Here is a 20,511-nt window from a genome sequence, read left to right as displayed (position 1 = left end):
TTCAACTGCAAGGAAATCAAACCAGTTAATCTGAAAGAAAATCAACCTTGAATATTCATTGGAAGGACTGATGCTGAAGCTTCAATACTTTGGCCACCTGATGTGAAAAGCCGATTCATTGAGAAAAACCCTGATGCTGGGAAAGATTGAAGGCAGGAGGAGAAGGGGATGACAGAGGTTGAGATGGTTGGATGGCATCACTGACTTGATGGACATGAGTCTGAGCAAACTCCGGGAGACAGTGAAGGACGGGAAAGCCTGGCGTGCTGTAGTCCATGGGGTTGCAAAGAGTGGGACACTACTTAGTGACTGAACAACAACAATAAAACCTTTATCAGTACGTAGAACATTTATTGTCACTTCATGCCAGTGCCCCATCAATACCCACTCCCACCCAACAGGCAAGCAGTATTCTGATTTCTTTCCACTATAGGTTAGTTTTGCTTGCTGTTCATATAAATGGAGATATAAACACATCCCTTTAGTGTAAGGCGCTTTCATCTTGAGATTCACTCAGTGGTAATTTGTTCCTTTCAATGGCATATCCCATTGCTGGACTCCACCGCAGTTTCATTTATACGTTCTCCCAACTATGGATGCCTGATCTGCTTCCAGTCCTCTCCAAATAAAGCCGCTATGAACAACTCTCTGATGGTTTTCAGTTGCATTTCTCTCATGATTAAAGATGTTGCAATCTTTTCACTTGCTTTTTGCCCATTTGCCTATCTTCTGTTGTAAGTTCAATTCAGTCGCTCAGTTGTGACCCCGTGGACTGCAGCACACCAGGCTTTCCTGCTGCTGCTGCTGCTGCTAAGTCACTTCAGTCGTGTCTGACTCTGTGTGACGCCATGGACGGCAGCCCACCAGGCTCCCCCGTCCCTGGGATTCTCCAGGCAAGAACACTGGAGTGGGTTGCCATTTCCTTCTCCAATACCCTGTCCAGCACCAACTCCCCCAGCTTGCTCAAACTTTCTGTTGTAAAGTAGACCTATCTTTGATTTTTTTCTCTCAAAGAGAGGAATCTTGGACCTCCCTCATGGTCCAATGGTTAAGAATCCGCCTGCCAACACAGGGGGCACTGTTTAGATCGCTGGTCCTGGAAGAGCCCACCTGCTGCAGGGCACCTAAGCCTGCATGACTGAGCCCGAGTGATGCAAATACCGAAGCCTGTGTGCCTAGAGCCCGTGCCCTGCAAACAAGAGAAGTCACAGCAACGAGAAGCCCGCGCACCTGGCAAGAGAAAGCCTTGCACAGCCTAAATAAATAAATAAAATTTTAAAAGAAAGGGGTCTTGATACATTTTCTAATGCCCTTATTTAACTTCCCTGGTGGCTCAGACGGTAAAGAATCCTCCTGCAATGCAGGAGACCTGGGTTCGATCCTGGGGCCAGGAACATCCCCTGGAGAAGAAAATGGCAACCCACTCCAGTATTCTTGCCTGGAGAATCCCACGGACAGAGGAGCCTGGTGGGCTACAGCCCATGGGGTCATAAGGAATCAGACACGACTGAGCGACTAACACTTAATCTAACTTACACAGATGATCAACCTTCCCGTGAATATTCTTTTTCCGGGACTGCTGTAATAAGGTGTCACAAGCTGGGTGTCTGAAAACAACAGAAATTCATTCTCTTACAGTTCTGAAGGCCAGAAGTCAAGGTGTCTGCAGGGCTGAGCTCCCTCGAAAACTCGGGGTGGAATCTTTCCTTGCCTCTTCCAGCTTCTGCTGGTGGCCGGCAGTGTTTGGCTTGCAGCTGCACCCCTCCATCTCTGCCTCTGTCTTCACATGGCGTTCTCCCCCGTGAGTCTGTCTTCACATCGTCTTCCCTCTTCTCATAAAGACACCGGTTTTATTGGGTTCAGGTCCACCCTACTTCGGTATGAACTCAAGTAATTACATCTGCACTGACCCTATTTCCAAATACGGTCACATTCTGAAGTACTGGGGATTAGGACCTTGACATATCTTTCGGGGGAGCACCACTTAACCCATAATATTATCGATACGGTGATCTGCACACCCGCCCACCCCCAATTATGTGTAGGCACTAGCTGTCTTCAAAATTGGGCTGCATTCTCAAAGTGGTGGCATATTTTTCTCTGCACCAACTCTGGGGCAGACGCTGGGCAGGAGGTGGCATTGTCATCGCGGTGTTACCCGTAAGGAGTTTGATTCCATCCACAGCTCAGACGGGTCGAGGAACTTGCTCAAAGTTAGCGGAGGAATTGGTGCTCAGAATCCTGACTCCAAAAAATGTCCGGCCACGTTCAAGGCTTCCCCTAGGCGTTTCCTCAAGGGGCCTCGAGGTGGCGCCGTAGAGCAAACGGTGGATTCTAACACCGCGGCTTTTAAAACGGCTTCTTCCTGGGCGCACCTCAGACCTGAACATGAATCACCGGGGAATCTTGCAACTCTTGATTCAGTTGGTCCGAGGAGGGGACCAGGAACTGATTCTTTTAACATGCACCCAGAGGATGCCGATAGGCAAGGGCTGAAGGATCGATGCCTATCTGAGCAATTGTACAGGGCAGCTTAGGGAACTCAATAATGTTAATAATCGTTACGGAAACAACTCTTCTCACACGATCTTTCAGTGCCCAGCTCTCTGCGCTTACTTTTAAGGGTACGTTCTCTCCTTCAGTGCTCATGGTAGCTCTGTGAAATTGTCCCACGGGAACGAAACAGGAAGAGGATGCCAGTCTGCACATCAGTCCCCTCTTTACTACCAGACAGACCCGACCCACGGGGAGACTCAGCGCAGGAGCCGAGGGAAACGAGATGGGCGCTCTGGAGGCTGGTGGCAAGGCCACAGCGTTTGGGGGTGGCGGTGGGCGGAGAGACTTAGGCATCTAGAAGTGTAGGGAGAACCAGATCAAGGTCAGCCAAGGAAATCTGGGGTCAACGACTGCCCCTCTCCCAACTAAAGCTCACTGCAGGAATCCTTCCTACTTTACTGTCTCTTCCTGTGCCTCTCTTTCTTCTATCTAACCATCCTCTGCCTATCGATCTAGTATCTATCTTACCGAGTCTCTCTCTCCATCCCCTTCAGTCCTTCTCTGTAGTTCTGTTTTAGTCTTTCTCTGAGGTTTCCCAAAGGGCTGGATCCTTCTTCCCCACTCTTGAAATCTGTGTCTGATTTTAGATCACTTCTAACCTCTTTTATCCCCCCCCCCTTTTTAAAAAGATTTCTCTTTCTCTCTTTTTTGATATGGACCATTTTGTTATTCAGTCACTCAGTTGCGTCCGACTCTTTGCGAGCCCGTGGACGGCAGCAGGCCAGGCTTCCCTGTCCTTCACCATCTCCAAGGGCTTCCTCAGACTCATGTCCATGGAACTGGTGATGCCATCCAACAATCTCATCCTCAAAAGTCTTTATTGAATTCGTTACACTATTGCTTCTGTTTTATGTTTTAGATTTTTTGGCCCTCAGGCATGTGGGATCTTAAGCTCCCTGACCAGGGATGGAACCCACACCCCTGCATTGGAAGGCGAAGTCTTAGCCACTGGACCACCAGGGAAGTCCCAGCCTCTCTGTCTTTAAAGACCTCAGTCTCTCCCGCCTCCTCTCTTTCTCCCCTCATCCCTCTGCACCCCTCCCATCATCACTCATTCTCATCCCTTGTTTGGCTCTATGTCCCTCTGTTTGCTTTTGTTGGCCCAAGTGAGTTGTGGTTTCGGGCACAAGCTCAGGACTCCCACTCCTTGGGTCACATCCTAGCTCTGCCACGTACCAGCTGCAGAAATGGAGCCAGATTTACCCAATCTCATTGCCCCTCAGCCTCCTGATTTGTTGAGAGCCTCCCTCCAGAGAGGCTGCCGTCAGAACCGGAGAGACGAGGCTCACAACGCATGTGGCGAGGTGTCTGGCACTCAGTAAATGGAAGCTGTCATCATCAGCGTCATTATTATTATTACTAATACAAGGTAACCCACTGCCAGCCTCTCTGGGGCCAACAATTAGGTGCTTATCTGGTGTGTGGAATGCATGAGGAAGATCCTCCCACCACCAAAATTGGTGCCACGCCCTGACCTGGGTTTCTAGCCTGGATCTGGCACCCCCAAGAGCGAGGGCACCGGGCGGAGGACACACCAGCTTTCTGTGGACACACCCGATGACACTTTTCGCCCTTCGTCTCGGCTTCTCTGATGTCCCAAGCCAACCCCATGCCCTTGGTGTGTGTGCTGGGAGGGATGAAGCAGGGAGCCGCCATGTCAGGTTAGATTCAGAGACTCATGTAACGAGTGAGGGATATAGAGCGGTATCAGAAGGTGGCCACGGAGTAGAAACAGCACACACAGCTCCCACAGTCTTGCAGGAGAGGCTCAGCGCCTCCCTGGGCAAGATGCTGCTCGATCATTTGACGAGTTCATTTCTTTCTTTCTTTTACTGCCTTTAGACCTTAGGTCAGAGGTTGAATATCATACACACATGATTATTAACATTATCATCGCTGGTTTACACGGAATCCCTCTTTTATCTGTCTCCTCTCCCTCCCTCCTTCCATCCTTCTTTCTCTGTCTTCTCTCCTTCCCTCTTCCTTCCTTCCTCCTTCAGCCTCACAAACCATGTCATGTAGCTCTTATATGTATTTTTAACTGATGTCACTGGCGTTGGATTACACCTCTCCCTCGCTTCCTAGTCGCTTTTCAAACAAGCACTGTGTTTCTAAGACCCGATCACGCTTTTTGTGTTCCTGCGTCTGCCTCATCGCAGGAACTCCACGGAGGGTGTCCCCACGTTCACCCAAGAGTCTCCCTGGAAGCGGACACGCCATGGCTGCCAACTCCGAGACACCACAAAGAACACTTCGGGGCACATCCTCATACGTGTCCCCTTGTGGGTGTGTAAGAATTTCTTTGGGATGGATACCCATGATAGAAATGGCTGAATCATGGGGTGTGGGTATGCTTAATTTGATGAAATAGTGCCAGAATCCTTCCTCAGAGAATTGAAACCACCACACGTACCCAAGCGGCGCCTGAATATTCTAATGTCTATACATCCCTAGCAATACTTCCGCACTACGCATCCTCCTAATTTTCTCCACCCTCATGGGCGTAAAGTAGTATCTTGTTTCAGTTTACATTTCTATGATACCTAATGAGTTTGAACATCCCCTTATTTGCATAGCTTTTTTGCAAATTGCCTATTCAAGTCCTTTACCTATTTTCCCTTAAGGGTGTCCATCTTTTTGCTTATCAATTCACAGGTTGTTCTCCTTGTTGTTTAGTCGACAAGGCAAGTCGTGTCCAACTCTGCAACCTCATGGACTGCAGCATGCCAGGCTTCTCTGTCCCTCACTGTCCATTGATTCAATGACGCCATCCAACCATCTCGTCCTCTGTCACCCCCTTCTCCTCCCGTCTTCAATTTTTCCCAGCATCAGGGTCTTTTCCAATGAGTCGGCTCTTCGCATCAGGTGGCCAAAGTATTGGAGCTTCAGCTTCAGCGTCAGTCCTTCCAATGAATATTCAGGACTGATTTCCTTTAGGATGGACTGGTTGGATTTCCTGGCAATCCAAGGGATGCTCAAGAGTCTTCCCCAGCACCACAATTTGAAAGCATCGTTTCTTCAGTGCTCAGCCTATTATAGGCATTGGTCTCTTTTCCATCTTTTCCCCTGGTTCATGTTTGATTTTACAAATAAGTTCTCCCATTCTGACAAATGCCCATCAAAGGTCTGTTTTACCCTCCTTTAAACCCAAATTCTTAATTTTGTCATAATCAACCTAACCAATGTTTTGTTCTAATATCTTTGCTTTTAAAGTCTTAAGAAGTTATTCCTTGTCCCAGAGAGTCAAAGATATTCTCCTTGATTTTTTTCTACTGACTTTATAATGATATCTTTTCCATTTTGGTCCCTAATACTTCTAGACATCACTTTCTTGTGTGGCGTCAGATAGAAATCTGGGTTTATTTTCCTCCTCATAGTGAGCCAGTTTTCTTAATACCATTAATTAAGTGTACCGTATTTCCCCTATTAATAAACAGGGTTAAATAAAACTATTAAATTCCCTATTAAAATTTCCCCTATTAATTTGAGTTGCTACTTTACCGTATTTTATATATAGTATATAATATTACATTGAGTTCCCATGAGTTCTTTCTGAGCTCCTTCTCTGTGTCATTGACCCATTTATCTGTTCTTTCACTAATGCCTCACTTAAAAAATACATTCCTTTTGTTTTGCAGTATGTCTAGTAGGGCAAGAAGCTTATTTCTTGCACCACCATAACTCTATTCTCACCGCTTACATCACCGTGCAGGAAACACACTGATCCTCTCCACCCTTCATGGGAACTGTTTACTGACGCCTGCCCCATCCTGGCCTCCCCGTCGGAAAAGACACATCCTTACTCAGGAAGAGAAAGTCGAACCTGCCAAGAAAAATCTGCGCAACGTCTTTACTGGCTTTTAGTTCCTGGAAATTTTTCTCCCCACCATCTCCTCCGTATCAGCATACTAAAAACCAACTCCAGTAGCTCAGACACTTGAGGTTTATTAAAAGATACATTTATTTACTTGTTTCATTTTTGGCTGTGCTCGGTCTTCGTTGCTGCTCCTGGGGTTTCTCTAGGTGCGGCAAGTGCTGGCTACTGTGCAGCTGTGGCGCACAGGCTTCTCCCCACGGTGCCTTCTCGTTGCAGAGCACAGGGGTCTAGGCGGGCAGGCTCAGCAGTTGCAGTGCTCCGGCTCAGTTGCCCCGCGGCACGTGGGATCTTCCCAGACCAGTGATCGAACCGGTGGCCCTTGCATTCCAAGGCGGATTGTTAACCACTGGACCCTCAGGGAAGCCCCGACACTTAAGGTTTTATTCTCTCTGTTTCAAGCCCAGATGTTGGAAGTCCATGCCTGAAGCAGATACTTAAGCGAGTCACCAAGAATGCAGGATTCCTCTTGCTTCTTGCGACCCAATCTTTATCCTGTGATTTTTATCCTCATAGTGGAGGGTCTGCCTCCGGGCACCTACATGCCAAGTGGGAAGAGGGGGAAAGTCCAAACATGATGCTCTCCCTTTTATCAGCAAAACAAAAACTTCCCGGGAAAATCCAGCTGCTAGTTTTCAGCTGCTGTCTTACCCCTTAAAACTGGATCATGTGGCCACCCAGAGGTAGGGTGAACGTCTTTACTTAAGTCACGTGCCACGCCATGGAAACAGAGGGTCTCAGGTGGTGATGCGGTGCAGAGAATGACAGCCACCTCTTTGACTTCTGTCTTCTGGCCCACACACTTCCCCTCTGATCTCCTGCTGACCCTGGAGTCTAAATCCATCCAGGACATCTCTGGGTTCCACCATTAGCAGAAAGAAGAATGCGGATGGGGTGGGTGGAGAATCAAAGCACATGGCTTCTCCTAAACTCTTTTCACCATAGTTTTTTTTTTTTTTTTTTGCAATTTTAGGGGCGTAATATTTATTTATTTGGGTGCACCGGGTCTTAGTTGCTGCATGTGGATTTATTTCCCTGACCAGGGATGTGGGGAGGACTGAGTCTTAGCCACTGGACCAACAGGCAAGTCCAATAGATGTTACATCAGGAAAAAGGTAAGCTGTTTAAAACTGTTGAAGAACCTAGAAACTACTCCAATACTTATCCAAAGTAAAAATGAGTAAGTAAGTTGAAGCACGTTTACATAATAACATACAGGGCAACGGTGAGAAGGAAACGTTCACATCTATAGACAAAAATCTGGATGAACTGAGAGCAAATACAATATTGAAGTCTGGATTCTGAAGACCAAAACTCCTGTCCCCAGATGGGTCTGTTTCCTCCACCGCCACACCCTGCAGCCTTCTCAAGGGCACTGCCCCGTGGGTTGCTGCTGAAGGTGGGGTGATGGACTGCTTGGCCCGTATTAGGTGGCCCCACCTCCTTAACCATAGCTGATTGGATCCAGAGTCAGCACCTGACCCACGAGCAGCCAATCAGATTTTTTCCTCTCTGTTGACTGTGAACTAAGACAACCCAATCACTGGAGCCAGTTGTCCCAGAAGTGATGAGAAAACAGAGGCCCCTTGCAGAAAATGAGAAGAGACCATGAAAGCAAGATTGCATGGGGAAAGAGTGAGCCGTCCTAGAGGCAACTATCTGTCCCATCGTTTTCCAACTGCAAGTCACGGACAGTCTGTTGATAACGCACCTCCCTTTTTAACTTTGGCCCATAAGCAGCTCCGTTTTGTTTTCCATCAATATCTGGAATGATCTGCTTAGCGTTGTCACCAGCCGGCTTTAAAACCTCTAGTGGCTTCCCGACCTTTTAGGGAAACAAACAAACCATCTTCCAGGTATACTGGCCTTCATTGCGTTCTCAGAAATACCCATTCTATCACCATCTTGCAGCCCAAGCACTTAACCTTTTATCTGGAATTCCAGGTCCCAGAAATTCTCGGGGCTGGTCACTTTTCATCTCACACGCTGTTGTTAAGTCGCTAAGTTGTGTCTGACTCTTTGGGACCCCATGGACTGTAGCCCACCAGCCTCCTTGGTCCATGGGATTTTCCAGGTAAGAATACTGGAGTGGGCTGCCATTTCCTTCTCCAGGAGATCTTCCCAACACAGGGATAGAACCTGCGTCTCCTGCGTTAGCAGACAGATTCTTTACCATTGAGCCATCAGAGAAACCCTTCATCTTGCAGGTCTCAGCTCAAATACCTCCTCCTCTGAGAGGCTCTTTACATTAGTTTCCTATTGCTGATGTAACGAATGATCACAAACTTAGTAGTACACAACAGAAATTACTGTCTTACAGTTCTGGAAGTCAGATGTTCAGTGTTGTCTCACTGGGCTAAAATCAAGGCACTGGCAGACAGGACTGAATTCCTTTGGGGAGCTCTCAGGGAGAATCCGTTTTGGAGCCTTTTTCATTATCTGCATTCCTAGGCTCATGACCCCTTCCTTCATCTTCAAAGCCATCAGCAGCCATGAAATTAAAAAACGCTTACTCCTTGGAAGGAAAAAGTTATGACCAACCTAGATAGCATATTAAAAAGCAGAGAGATTACTTTGCCAACAAAGGTCCGTCTAGTCAAGGCTATGGTTTTTCCAGTGGTCATGTATGGATTTGAGAGTTGGACTATAAAGAAAGCTGAGCACAGAAGAATTGATGCTGTTGAACTGTGGTGTTGGAGAAGACTCTTGAGAGTCCCTTGGACTGCAAGGAGATCCAACCAGTCCATCCTAAAAGAGATCAGTCCTGGGTGTTCATTGGAAGGACTGATGTTGAAGCTGAAGCTCCAATACTTTGGCCACCTGATGCAAAGAGCTGACTCATTTGAAAAGACCCTGATGCTGGGAAAGATTGAGGGCAGGAGGAGAAGGGGACAACAGAGGATGAGATGGTTGGATGGCATCACCGACGCGATGGACATAGGTTTGGGTGAACTCTGGGAGTTGGTGATGGACATGGAGGCCTGGCGTGCTGAGGTTCATGGGGTTGCAAACAGTCGGACACGACTGAGTGACTGAACTGAACTGATTCCTAGGCTCATGGCCCCTTCCTTCATCTTCAAAGCCATCAGCATAGCATCGTCCAGTCTCTCTCTCATTTTGACTCCCTACCCTGCTTCCTTCTTATAAGGGCCCTTTGGATTGTATTGGCCTCTCCCTCTCAAAATCCTTAATTTAGTCACAGCTGCAACATCCTTTGCCATGTAAAGTCATGGGACTCCCCTGGTGGCTCAGACAGTAAAGAACCTGCCCCCAATGTGGGAGACCTGGGTTCGATTTCTGGGTCAGGAAGAACCCCTGAAGAAGGAAATGGCAACACACTCCAGTATCCTTGCCTGGAGAATCTCATGGACAGAGGAGCCTGGTATGCTGCAGTCCATGGGGTTGCAAAGAGTTGAACACGACTGAGCAACTAACACACGCACGAAGTCACATATTCACAGATTCCCAGGATTAGGATGTGGACACCTTGGGACGAGGGTGGGGGTGGCTACTGCTCCCCCACACCCTTCAGACCATCGGGTATAAACATGCCCCTCCCCCAACATTCCTTTTCTTCCCCCATGCTCTGTTCTCCTTTTATTCATATCACTTACACACTTATTAGAGTATAAAATGTGTCTATCTTTTCTGTTCTGCCTGCTGTAGTATCCCCAGCATGTGGACCCATTCCTGGCAGGAAATCATCAGTTGATCAGCATTTGTGAATAAACTGAAAAGCTGATCAAAGGAATCTCTGTTTCCTGCAGTCGCAAAGATGACCCAACAGAGCAAACAGCAGTGCAGAGGGGCCAGTGACCTGCTCCTGGCCACCCGGCCTTTCAAGGAAGACTGTACACACGGAGCCCGCTTCTCAGGTGCTTTATTTCTGGGATCAAATCTGGGTCACAGCTGCAGAGAAGGTGGACTCTGGACCTGAGGAAGGAAGCACTGGGGAGACTGATGTGCAGCCTTCGCCCTGGGTGTTATGGGGACTGTCTTCAGGATCCGACCAGAAGGACTGGTCTCTCCACTGCCCGGGGAGGGGGATCTTGACTCCAGGTGGAGGGCGGCGCTGGAGAGATGAGCAACCTCAACATTTTAGGGAAGGAACTGGGGTCTGGAAGGAGTGTCAGGGTCCCTGCACAGGCGGGGACTTGTGGGGGGATCAGGGGGACGAGGGGAGTCCAGAATGCTGGATCCAGGAGTGAATCACGAATTGCACTTGATAGTGTCCTGGATCCACTTGGTGAAGCGACAGAGGTTGGTGTAGACGCCAGGTCTGTTGGGCTGGGCGCAGGGGAAGTCTCCCCAGGACACGAGGCCCTGCAGGGAGCCATTGCAGACCACGGGGCCCCCAGAATCACCCTGTGGAGGAGAGAGGGAGGCGGGGAGGTAGAGGGTGGGGGCCACACAGATGAGGAAGACACCAGAGGGCGAGACACAGGTAAAGAGACATACGGAGAGCATATTACTCTTTCACGCCAAGTCCACCCTTCAGAAACCCCCTTTGTCCCTCTCTGGGCTTCCCAGGTGGCTCAGATGGTATAGAATCTGACTGCAATGCAGGAGACCTGGGTTTGATTACCTGGATCAGGAAGACCCCCTGGAGAAGGGAATGGCTACCCACTCCAGTATTCTTGCCTGGAGAACCCCATGGACAGAGGAGGCTGGTGGGCTACAGTCCATGGGGTTGCAAGGAGTCGGACACGACTGAGTGACTAACACGCGCTGACCCTTTGTCCCTCTCTACCCAAAGCCTCTCTTTTCTGTCTGTCTCCCTCGTGGCCTGTCTTTCCTTCTATTTCTTTCTCCCTCTTCCCTCCAACTGAGTTTCTCCTCCTGGACACGCCTTCCTTTCCCTTCCTCACTCTTTACCCATCCTTGACATCAATCCGCCTTGTACCTATACCTCACTTTTGCAGAGGAGCAGCCGTCAACCCCTGGGTGAAGCTTTTTCAGCCTGGCACTGCTAACATTCTGCAGGCTCGCTCAGTCATGTAGTCGTGTCTGACTCTTTGCAATCCCATGGACTGTGGCCCGCCAGGCTCCTCTGTCCATGAGATTCTCCCGGCAAGAATACTGGAGTGGGTTGTTATTTCCTCCTCCAAGGGAGCTTCCTGACTCAGGGATGGAACCTGTGCCCCCGGTGGCTTTTGCACTGGCAAGTGGATTCTTTACCACTGAGCCACCTGGGAAACTTACTGGGACCACAGTTCTTCACTGTGGGCGGCTGTCCTGTGCATTGTTAGGCCTTTAGCAGCAGCCCTCCAGCCACTACACACCAGGTGCTCCCTCCCTCCCCAGACACATTGAGACGACCAAAAACATCTTCAGTCATTGTCACATGTCCCCCGAGGGTTCAGAATTGAGGATCGCTCTCGAGGACTAATTTGGGTTGCCTGTGCTTAATTCCCTTAGCTCCCTGTAATTACCCTTCCTATAATAATACTCTGCATTTTTCCTGTCACTTCTTGTTTATGTTTATGCAAAATCCCTCCGACCTGGCTTCTTCTCATATTATAATGCAGATGCTGTTTTCCAGGCAAAAAAAGCTCTGCTGCCCCAATTGCTAAATTTCCACTTTATTGTGGTTTAATTTCTCTCCTTTTTTGTTCGCTGTTGTTTAATATCCCTGCAGAGTTCCTTTCGCTCGGCAGTGAGTTAACTGCTCTGAGCCTTGGCTCCTTGTCTGTAGAACAGAGTTAATAATAATGGTTAAATGGGTTAATTGAGCTGATGCTTCTGAACCACTTAAAAAGAGTGTCTGGCAATTAATTAGCTCCTATTATTATTATAGTATTAGTATGATTGTTATTACTTCTTGCTTTTAGTGTCCACGCCCAGACCGCATTCGGGTATGAAAAAGCCACTTGAGGTTTAGGAAAAAAAAAAAAACCAAGGTACTACCCTTGGCTACAGAAAGGCTACGCATTTTACGATGTTGACATCTGGATGCTGAGTGAAGTAAGACAGACAGAGAAGGAGAAACATCTCTTTTATGTGGAATCTAAAAAGAAATGATACACATGATCTTATTTACAAAGCAGAAAGAGACTCACAGGCTTAGAGAACAATTTACGCGTGCCAAGGGGAACGGATAGTTAGGGAGTTTGGGATGGACATGTACATGCTGCTCTAGTTCAAATGGATAACCAATAAGGACCTATTGTAGAGAATGCGGAACTCAATGTCATGTGGTAGCCTGGATGGGAGGGGAGTTTGGGGGGAGAATGGATACATGTATGTGTGTGACTGGGTCCCTTTGCTGTTCGCCTGAAACTGTCACAACATTGTTAATTGGCTCCACCCCAATACAAAATTTAAAGCTTTTTTTTTTTAAGATTTTGGTATCTGAATCAGATGTGCTTTCTTCTCATAAAAACCCCTCCATCCAGATGTGTGTGTTTCCAGTGTTAACTGGGAATAGAGATTAAGCTGGTGGACCTGGAAAGGTTTTGCATTTGTTACATTTGTAAGATTTTTGGGGTAGGGGAGCTTTCCCCAGACATCAGAATGGGTCTGGAGTACTGTCTGAGCCCACAGCTTACTAAACACCAGTATTACTAAACATACATCCTGCCAGCAGAGAGCTTGTTAATTTACATTCCTTTAGAGGGAGAAAGATTCCTTTGGAAGGAGGGGATGTTTCCCAGGTAGCGCTAGTGGTAAAAAACCCACCTGACAAATGCAGGAGACAAAAGAGATCCAGGTTTGATCCCTGGGTTGGGAAGATACCCTGGAGAAGGAAATGGCAAGCCACTCCATTATTCTCGGCCTGGAGAGTCCCATGGACAGAGAAGCCTGGCGGGCTACAATCCATGTGATCACAAAGAGTCAGACTAGACTGAAGCAACTTAGCACGCATCCAGACCTGACTACAGGGAAGGGCCCTGAGCTGTAACATTAATTTCTGTCATCCTCAACAAATAAAGCGGCCATGAGAACATAAAGAAGCTGTGTCCTGAGAATCAAGAAGTATTTGCTGAACACTGGGTTCCACTCATCCTTCCACTCTCAACCTCTGTCCCCTAAACATGCTGGCTCTTTTTTTTTATTCTTTCAATCAGCGGAACTCCTTCCTGCCTCAGGGCCTTTGCACATGCTTTTCTTGCTCTTAACTTCTGCAAGGCTGGCTCCTGTGTGTCAATCTCTGCTCAGATGTCACCTCTTCAAGGTCCTTCCAACCACCCTTCCGTATGTTGCTCCCCCATCACTTGCTACCATAAAACTACATTTTATTTTCTTCATGGTCCTTACCACTTTCTGAAATTACACTGTTTATGCAGTTTCTTGACCATAGGATTTTTTTAAAATTTATTTACTACACCAATAACTTTGTGATCAATCTTGTCTATTAAATACTGCCTTTAAAAAAATACCCCTAGTTCCTGTTTTCCTTTTTTGAGATGTTTTACGAGCATTTGTCAGAAAACATTCCTACTACAGATTTTGTGGGGATAAGATTCTTAAGACTACACTTGCCTGAAAAGTGCCAAAATAAATAAGACAAACCTGTGATGTTTATCAGGGCTTCCCTGGTGGCTCAGACGGTAAAGAATCTGCCTGCCATGCAGGTGACCTGGGTTCGATCCCTGAGTGGGGAAGATCCCCTGGAGGAAGGCGTGGCAACCCACTCTGGGATTCTTGTCTGGGAAATCCCATGGACAGAGAAGCCTGGTGGGCTACAGTCCATGGGGTCGCGAAGAGTCAGACACGACTGAGCAACTGAACACATGTGATGTACGTGGTATGAAGGGTGGCCCCTTAGATGTGGGATCTTTTTTCAGGGCACACCCTCCCTGTCCATATAACACAGGCTTGATCTCTCCCTTGAGATGAGTGCTGTCTGACGCAGTGGCCACTAGCTATACACAGTGTTCTTGAGCACTTGAGACACGGCTAGCCCCATCTGAGATATACTGTCAGTGGAAAAGGACACACTGGTGCAAACAACAAAACAGGAAAAAGAAAAACCACTGAAAAACATCCACACTAGCTTTCAAAGACTTACTATGAGACTCAAAGGATGTAAAACACTTAATTCTTACATATTAATTACATTTTGAAATGGTGGTACTAATGGTGGGATTAAATAGGGTATATTATTATTGCTCTAGGCCACCAGGCTCCTCTGTCCATGGGATTCTCCAGGCAGGAGTATTGGAGTGGGTTGCCATTTCCTTCTCCAGGGGATTTTCCCCACCCAGGGATCAAACTTTTGTCTCCTCACTGACAGGCGCATTCTTTACCACTGAGCCACCATTATTATTATTATCATCATTATCACTGTTATTATTTGCTGGGTCTTCATCGCAGCAAGTGGGCTTAGTGGTCCCATGGCATGTGAGAGTTTCTTTCCTGAATCAGGGATCAAACCCATGTCCCCTGGAATGAATGGAGAAATCTCCAGCCTTACCTGGCAAGAGTCTCTGCCCGCCTGGTCCCCAGCGCAGAACATGGTGTTATCTATTTGATTTGGATAGGCCTTCTTGCACTGGTCGTCACTCAGCACCGTGATGTTCAGGCACTGGAGGGCTTTGGGGAAGGTAACTGTCGAACAGAGAGACCGCAGAGCGGGGCAGGGGGTGAGTGATGGAGGAAGATGGGCGGGCGGGTGGCAGGGCGGGGCGGGGAGCGGGGGCGGGGCGGGGAGACGAGGGAAAGGCAGAGTGTTCAGAGACGGAGAAGGAGAGAAGGCAGACATAGGTGGGCATCGAGAGAGAGACCCGAACACTCACCCTGGGGACTGCTGGTTGTTCCCCAGCCAGACACCAGGCAGCTGGTCCCAGCAGAGGGACAACGGGAGGCGATGTTGATGGGCCTGACATACGGAGTCTCGCGGATCCTTTTGTTCAGTTTGATGAGCATGAGGTCGTTGGAGTGGCCGGGGTGGGAGTAGCCAGGGTGGGGGATGGATTTGATGCCCTTCAACAGCTGCTGCCCGGACTCATACATGGGTGACAGCGAGTGGTGGCCAAGACGGACTCTGAAAAATCTGAGGAAGGTGGGTGCTGATCATCGCACTGACTCTGATCCCGACCCCCATATGCAATGCCAACTCCCATGCCAAAACTACCCCTAACCCCAATTTCACCCCCATCCTCAAACCCATCCCCGACACCATCTTTGCCTCCAACCTTTGCCTAACCCCGCCCCGGTCACAATGGCAAACTCGTCTCCAGCCTGTCCCCAGCGCCAACTCTAATCCTTTCCCCACAGAAAGTGAAGTGAAAGTTGCTCAGTCATGTCCGACTCTTTGCGACCCCATGGACTGTAGCCCAACATGCTCCCCTGTCCGTGAGATTCTCCAGGCCAGAATACTGGAATGGGTGGCCTTTCCCTTCTTCAGGGGGTCTTCCGAACACAGGGATCAAACCCAGGTCTCCCACATTGCAGGCGGATTCTTTACCAGTTGAGCCACAATGGAAGCCCCCCACAAAAACCATGAACAAATTCATTCTCAACCCCAAATACAGCCATCCTCAATCTCACATCTAACCATGCATGCTAAGTCGATTCAGTTGTGTCCAACTATTTGCAACTTCATGGACTGTAGCCCACCAGGCTCCTCTGTCCATGGGATTCTTCAGACAAGAATACTGGAGTGGGTTGCCATGTCTTCCTCCAGGGGATCTTCCCCACCCAGGGATCAAACCCATGTCTCTTACGTCTCCTTCATTGGCAGGCAGGTTCTTTACCACTAGTACCACCTGGGAAGCCCAATCTAACCGTGTCCAACCTCAAATCTGAACATCTCCAACCTCACCCATAGCTCTAATCCCAACTCCATTTTCAGTCCTACATCTAGTCCCAAGCCCCACCATATCCAAATTCCATTTTTATCTCCACTGCATCCCAATCTTCACCAGAGCCAAATTCCAGAGCTCTAATTCACCAGAGCTCTAATTCCAGAGCCAAACCTAATACTATCTCCATTCCAAAGCATCAGCTCAAACCCAAATTCAACCCATTCTCGACCCCAAACCAGCCCTCACCCAGGCCTAATCCTTTAAAGAAGGCATGTTCAGTCGTATCCCGCTCTTTGCGGCCCTTTGGACATGACTGTAGCCCTCCAGGCTCCTCTGTCCGTGGGATTCTCCAGGCAAGAATACTGACAGTGGGTTGCCATTTCCTCCTCCAGGGGATTTTCCCTACCCGGGGATCGAACCCACGTCTCCTGTGTCTCCTGCCTTGCATTCGTAAGCATCCAGCGCTTGCATTTCTAGCCTCAAATCCAGCTCATCCCTAACTCCCATCCCCTACCACAACCCACTCCCAGTCTAACGTCATCCCCGACCCACTCTCCTCCCCAGCTCCATTCTAAATCCCACCCCCAACTCTGCCACCTCCTGCTCCCTCGACTCCATCCCATCCTCACCAGACCCCCCATGCCCTTCCCCCCGCCCTCCTCTTGGAGCCCCCACTCACTGCTTGCGGCAGTGGGCAGCCGTGAGCAGCCACTGCGGGTCCACCAGCACGGCCCCACAGTAGAGCTTGTTGAATCTCACCAACAGCGCAGCCTGCCACGGCTGGCTGTTCCTCTCGCAGTCGGTCCCATTCACAATGCGGCTGCTGCTCTCATCCGCCCGGGTGTCCTCCGTCGCTCCAGGCCTGAGGTCCGGGGTGCTCCCAGAGGGCCCGAAGGCAGACGGGTCGTCGCAGGAAGCCACATCGTTTCCAAGAACCGGGTCTGGGGGCAGAAAGTGGGCGGGATGGAGCTCGGGGGCGGGGCTTGAACGCCGGGGGCGGGGCCAGTCGGTGGGTGAGGGGCGGGGCTAGGGCCCTAAGGGGTGGGGCCTAGTTTCCAAAAGTGAGGAAGTCAAGCCCTCTAAAGAGCCGGGTCTGGGCTTGTGTGGGCAGGGCCTGAGATATGGGTGGGGCTTGAAATCGATCTGGGCGAGGCCAAGGCCAGGGTCAAGGGGAGGAGTGATTCTATAAAGAGCCCTGAGTTGGAGGAAGAGGCCGGAGCTGGGTTCTAGGAACTGTGGCCAGGACCGGAGGTAGAACCTGGCCCAAGGAGGTAAACCCAAAGAAGCTGGGGCCTTTCTTGGTGGAGGGGCACAGCCCAAGGACCCCGGAGTGTAGATAAAGTCTGGACCAGGGGTATGGTTGAGGAAAAGAGACAGAGCTAGGAAAAGTGCTCAGACTGGGGCAGGGGGAAGGGGTTCATCAGAGTGGGGCGGTGGAGAGCAGAGTTGTTTTGTGAATTCAAAAACACAAGTGTGCACCCTTCTTCCTCACACAAACCTGCACGAAGGGACCCAGATACCTTATTCCATCACCGGTTCTCCCATCGCGGGTTCATCGCCTGTCTGTGACGGCTGTCACAGACACGCACACACACAGCGACACGAATCATCCCCACACGCAGCTCTGCCTCGTGGTGCAGACGCTCCCCAAGTACATTCACTCGGGGGAGGCTGACACTTCTCCAGTGGGCATGTATGGGTGTGAGAGTCGGACTATAAAGAAAGCTGAGCGCCGAAGAATCGATGCTTTTGAACTGAGGTGTTGGAGAAGACTCTTGAGAGGCCCTTGGACTGCAAGGAGATCCAACCAGTCCATCCTAAAGGAGATCAGTCCTGAATATTCACTGGAGCTGAATATTCATGCTGAAGCTGAAGCTCCAATACATGGGCCACCTGTTGCGAAGAACTGACTTATTGGAATAGATCCTGATGCTGGGAAAGATTGAAGGTGGGAGGAGAAGGGGACGACAGAGGATGAGATGGTTGGATGGTGTCACCGACTTGATGGACATGCAGTCCACAGGATTGCAAAGAGTCGGACACAACTGAGTGACTGAACTGACATGATCTCACTCACCCACACACAGCATCTTAGTGACCTGTATATATATATACCTGTGCACAGACATGTAGAGACTGCCCCTCACTTCTGCACACAGCACGATAGCATAGTGACAAGGTTAGATAGACTCTGTGGACCACGCATGACACAGGGCAAGTCGCCTAGCCTCATTCACTGTCACACAGCCACTGTCTCATGATGACGGCCTCTTCCGCACACTCGGTCTGTTGCAGGAGGGATGGGAACTCCACGCACACCACTGCGTGCTCACTCATACAACCCCTACAAACACGCAGTCATGGGACTTCCCTGGTGGTCCAGTAGTGGCTAAGACTCCAAGCTCCCGATGCAGGGGGCCCAGGTTCGATCCATGGTCAGGGAGCTAGATCCTACAAACACACGGCCACATACAGTCACCCATACATAGAGCCTTAATCAGTCACACAAAGTTGTTGTTGTTCAGTCACTCAATCATGTCTGACTCTCTGCGACCCTATGGGCTGCAGCATGCCAGGCCTCCCTGTCTCTCACCCTCTCCTGAAGTTTGCCCAAGTTCATGTCCATTGCATCAGTGATGCCATCCAGCCATCTCGTCCTCTGTCATCCCCTTCTCCTCCTGCCCTCAATCTTTCCCAGCATCAGTGTCTTTTCCAATGAGTTGGCTCTTCGCATCAGGTGACCAAAATACTGGAGCTTCAGCTTCAGCATCAGTCCTTCCAATGAGTGTTTCAGGGTTGATTTCCCTTAAGATCGATTGGTTTGATCTCCTTGCTGTCAAACCAGTGAGCAATACATGTAGCTCTCACAAAGAGAGCCACCCATAACCACCCATAACCTCGCACCCAGCCACAATCACACAATCACAGATTGCTACGTGAAGGCACCTAGCCACACATTTTCACGGCGCCGAGCACTTTTGTCAGACACAATCCTGTGATGCAGGGACAGAAACCAGCTGGCATCCATACACACAGCCAAACAGCCACACACAGCCAGGCACACAGTAGCACTCACAGCACACACACAGCCACCCACACAATCATTGAGACACACACATCATCTTGGATGCACACACACTCAGTTACACAATCACATGTACAGTCTCAAAGGGTAGTCCCATCTGTCACAGATAGTCACTTGATATGGGAAAAGGCACCACACACACACTTACACTCACACAAACACACACACACGCTCACATACATAGCTGTCCCACCGCCACACAAAATCACAAATGCAGGTTCACAGTCACCCGACCCTGGTGGCCATAACTGGTCACACGGGGTCCCCCTGGATCACAGAGTCCCTGACAGCTCCCTGGCCCTCCTCCCCCCTCCCCAGCACGGTTGGCTTGTGTGCACACACTGAGGTCCTGGTTACCTTTCGCCCCCAGAATCAGGGCTGCGATTAGGGCATGGACCATCCAGGACCAGGGGGCTCCTGCTGCGGCCATGGTCTTTGCACCTGATGGAGGTGGGTGGGGGAGAAGAGGGTGGGCGGGTGATTCTGGGACCACTTATCCCACCCCCATCTCCTTCCACACCCTGTGGCTCAGAGCAGAGAGGGGCCATGAGCACGTGGTCCACCCAGAGTGCTGAGTTGAGGCTAGGGGGAAATTCTAGACTTCGGAGCATCCTCCAGTCTCCGGTCTCCGAGCGAGGATGGACATGGGATGGAGAGAGGACCCGGACGCATCCTTCCCAGACCAGACCCCACGCGGAGCCGTCTCTCCGTCCCTTCGCCCCTCCCCAGGGCTCACCTGCCGCGACCCCCAGGTGGCGGGTGGGGACCCGGCTCCCGGCTCAGCCGCAGACTCTCAGGCCGCCGCCGCCGCCGCCGCCGCCGCCGCCGCCGCCGCGGTCCTGCAGCAGCCACCTCCTCCTCCTCCTCCTCCTCGGCTCCCGGCACCGGCCTGGGTTATAACCACCCAATGATCCCCGGGGCGCATTCCCGGGTAGTGAGGCGCCCTACAGGGCTTTAGCAACCACTCCTCCGGCCTTCCCCCCACCTCCGCCCCCAAAGCATCCCCCCACCCAGTCCCGAAAGCCACTCCCTGCCTCCCTGGCCCCGGGATGGGGAGGGGTCTCCAGAGTTCTGGCCCCGGGGCCTCCCCGAGCCTCAATCCCAGCGCCTCGCCCGCTCGGAGGCGCGCTGGGCTCGGTTTTCCGTCTTCCCTGTGCCTTATCTCGTTCGGCTTCCCCTGCCCGCCTCCCTCTGCTCTAGGCTTCTCTCTGTGTTCCGCTGGCCTTGGAATCTTTCTGAGTCTCTTT

At 50.2% G+C, this 20,511-nt stretch overlaps 1 protein-coding gene across 1 annotated transcript; it reads right to left on the bottom strand.

Annotated features, from left to right (window-relative positions):
* Positions 1 to 10,293: 10,293 nt before the first annotated feature.
* Positions 10,294 to 20,228, bottom strand: LOC113876136 (kallikrein-5-like). Its single transcript, XM_027515005.1, has 6 exons — positions 20,001 to 20,228; positions 19,622 to 19,705; positions 16,859 to 17,120; positions 15,169 to 15,425; positions 14,847 to 14,980; positions 10,294 to 10,795 (listed from the first exon to the last, which is right to left on the bottom strand). The coding sequence occupies exons 2-6, from the start codon at positions 19,692 to 19,694 to the stop codon at positions 10,640 to 10,642; spliced, it is 882 nt and encodes a 293-aa protein (XP_027370806.1). The 5' UTR covers positions 19,695 to 19,705; positions 20,001 to 20,228; the 3' UTR covers positions 10,294 to 10,639.
* Positions 20,229 to 20,511: the final 283 nt, after the last annotated feature.

This window comes from Bos indicus x Bos taurus, chromosome 18 (assembly GCF_003369695.1).
Source record: "Bos indicus x Bos taurus breed Angus x Brahman F1 hybrid chromosome 18, Bos_hybrid_MaternalHap_v2.0, whole genome shotgun sequence".
NCBI lineage: Eukaryota > Metazoa > Chordata > Mammalia > Artiodactyla > Bovidae > Bos > Bos indicus x Bos taurus.
This window is presented reverse-complemented; position numbering and strand designations above follow the sequence as displayed.